At 45.0% G+C, this 3,251-nt stretch overlaps 1 protein-coding gene across 1 annotated transcript; it reads right to left on the bottom strand.

Annotated features, from left to right (window-relative positions):
• Positions 1 to 384: 384 nt before the first annotated feature.
• On the bottom strand, positions 385 to 987 carry LOC132169533 (uncharacterized). Its single transcript, XM_059580557.1, has one exon. The coding sequence runs from the start codon at positions 985 to 987 to the stop codon at positions 385 to 387; it is 603 nt and encodes a 200-aa protein (XP_059436540.1).
• Positions 988 to 3,251: the final 2,264 nt, after the last annotated feature.

The raw sequence follows: 3,251 nt of genomic DNA, 5'->3' as shown, positions 1-3,251 counted from the left end.
ATCGTTGTGAACTGCCTAGGAGTTGTCCCTACTGTAACCGGGAGGGATATGAGTTCCATCGGCTGGACTTGTTCCCCAGCAAACCTTACTAATGGGGAATCAAATGGTTGTATTCTTTCTCGGTCAACACCCATATGTTTGAAGACCGGCCAGTACAAAATGTCCGCCGGACTACCATTGTCCACCAAGACTCGGTGGATTTTATGGTTGGCAACCGTTAAGGTAACTACTAACGCATCATCGTGGGGAAAGATTACCCCTCTAGCGTCCTCTTCGGAGAAAGACACAGCCATCACCTCCTTCTTCGCTACTTTCAAAGGTCTTCCTACTGACAGTACCTCATCATCGGCCTTTGTTCTCCTCGCGTAGGCTTTTCTAGATGAACTAGAAGCTCCCCCCGCCTGCTAGTCCTCCCGAAATGGTGTGGATCTCCCTTACAACATCCTGGTGGCGAGGCTGACGGACTTCCCGATCCCGTCTCGGTTCCGCTTGCTGATTGTGCATCGGTTCTACGTACCGATCTTCTCTTGGCCTCTCCTCTCGGTTTCTGGGAGCTTTTCGGTTTCTTTCTAGTAACTGAGGTTCATGTCTTCGTGGATTCCTCTCATCTGCTAGGAATTTCACCAACTTCCTATTTCTAATGTGATTTTCAATCTCCTGCCTCAAGGTTATACATTCCTCAGTCAGATGACCGTGGTCATGATGGTACTCGCAATACTTCTGAGGATCACGTCTCTTAGGGTCGCCTTTCAGCTTGTTTGGCCATTTGAAGGTCGGGTCCCTCCTGATCTCCATGAATACTTTAGTCATGCTAGTATTCAGTGGAGTGAACTTCGTGCTCTGCAATTTCCGAGAGTCCATCCTTGAGTATGGTGTGACCACCTTCTCCGGCTTCTTTATATTCTTCTCTTCCTTTTTTCTGACACTAGCCGGTGCTACCTTCCCCATATCACTTTTGGCTTCGATTTCTTCCCTCTGGTTCTTCATGAGAGCCTTAACGGTTTCTTCTTGGTTAATATACTCATCAGCTTTTTCATGAACTGATTGAAAGTGACTAACTTAGTACTTTTTGACAGCTCGGCCATCAATGGCCCTTCAGCTCTCACCCCATGCATAAAAGCATCAAGTACTGTCTGCTCATTCGGATTTTCAATCATTAACTTCTCCTGGTTGAATCTGAGCATGAATTCTTTTAACGACTCCTCCTTTCCCTGAACAAGGGACAGCAAATAAGCCGGATTCTTCTTCCTCTTCCGGGTGGCTAGAAACTGACTTAAGAAGAGACGCCTGAGAGTCTTAAAATCGTCTATTGAATTGGCCGGAAGCATACCGAACCAATCCTTAGCTACTCCAGCTAAAGTTAAGGGAAATGCTCTACATGAAATTGCATCTGGGGTCCCATGAAGAATGAAATGGGCACGAAGACTTTCCATGTGGTCTGTCGGATCCCCGGTGCCATCATAGAGATTACCTCGGGGCATTTTAAATTTATTAGGGAGAGGAAAATTCATGACTCGAGGGGTGAAGGGAAGACTCGTGTTTTCCATGAGTTCCCCAGCATTAGATTGATCTCCACCATCAGCTATTTGACGAGCCATTTCTTCACACTGCTTTTTAAGCTCCTGCAAGTCAGCCTCAACGTTGCTCTCTTTATTCCCTTCACGGTCCTCCTGGCAAACGGACTGCTCCCGTCGAGATCTAGTATGATGAGACCTTTCGGGGTTTGCTCGCTGGCTACCTCTTTCGTTCCGAACAGTATTGGGATGGCTAGCTTGGGCTGAACTTGCATCGTCTTCTTCATCAAAACCTCTGGGCCTCTTCCCCCTACGGATCTCAGCACGTCTCTCCTGCTCACGCCTCTCTTCATGCCTTCTCGCCCTCCTTTCCTCCCGCTCTTGATCCCTTCGACTATTTCGGCCTTCGGCGACCGTGAGTCTCGTGGCGAGGTCTTCGTTCTGCTTCTTCATAGCCTTCATAGATTCGGTCATTTCCTTCATGAAATCGGCCAACTCAGGAGGGGCTCCACCAGCCCCTTGAGGTATGCTGAGCTGTCGCACGGATTGGGAGCGTGTATTCACCATATTGGAATAATAAGAATTTGATCAACGAAATCTCGTTCCCACAGACGGCGCCAAACTGTTGATGCACAGTTTTCCGAGATGGTGACGTGGCATGCCTCAAGGTTGTGCGGACCGCTTTGTGGATGTTTCAGGCTACACACACAAGGAAAAAATAGGATTAGAGCCCCCGGTGGTGTTCCGGCGGGGGTACTCCGATGCCTAAGTTAGAAAATGAGGAAAAAGTGTTTAAGCAATCAAAGTTTCAAGGCCAAGATTGCGCTTACCTTTGATGGGAATCGAGAGCTGTATTTATAGGCATGGAGTTCAATTTGTTCCCGCACATCTTGAAATTCTTATCCCTAAATATCTGTTTTGCAGTTATTTTGATAAGGGAGGAATCTTGGAACGAAGCTTCATTTGAACTAGATTGCTTTTTGAATTTGAATAGTATTTCATCCTGTTAGTGCAGGGATTGTTTGATAACGGCTTCTTTTGAATGTAGGATAATATTTACCAGAATGAATTTGAATATTTGTATATCCTTAGTTGTAGAATGACAGTTTCACCCTTGGCACTTGCTTGCTTTAATCAGAGAAGAAGCGTCTCGGATTTAGTACCTGGTGCTGATGAGTGGACTCGGAATCCGAGTCCGAAACCTTCTCGGTTCACGAGGCCTTCTCGGTCGTCGAGATCTTCTCGGGGAAGCTCCTCCAAGTCCTTGTCGGGTTTAGGGCCCATGGGCTTTTAACCGCAGATCCATTGGTCTAACAAGTCATAAGCATAAATGAAATATAAATCGTCTGTTTGAAATTATGACGAAAACGGTTAATCTGCCACACTAGGACCAATAGCCAATGATAAAAATAAATATAACCCCAAAAAAAAATGAACCACCCTTCTTGGTGACCTACTTAGAATTATTTGGTCAATCAAAACCTTACGTAGGCCTTGGCCAATCACGAGGAAGTGGTCCACTTTTTTTTTTTTTATTTTTTTTTTTTTATTTTTATTTTTATTTTTTAAAAAATTTGCCAAACGGAATTTGTTACATCAAAAGGGTACAAATATTGAATGAGGTTGTGAATACAATTTGACATCATATCATTAATCATGATGGAAAATTATAGAGAAAAATGACCTCTAATGCAATAGGTCGGACAAAACAACACATCTGCACCTCCTTGCAATTCC

This window comes from Corylus avellana, chromosome ca2 (assembly GCF_901000735.1).
Source record: "Corylus avellana chromosome ca2, CavTom2PMs-1.0".
NCBI classification, from domain to species: Eukaryota; Viridiplantae; Streptophyta; class Magnoliopsida; order Fagales; family Betulaceae; genus Corylus; species Corylus avellana.
Note: the sequence above shows the minus strand (reverse complement) of the source record. Positions and strands in the feature narration are given on the sequence as shown.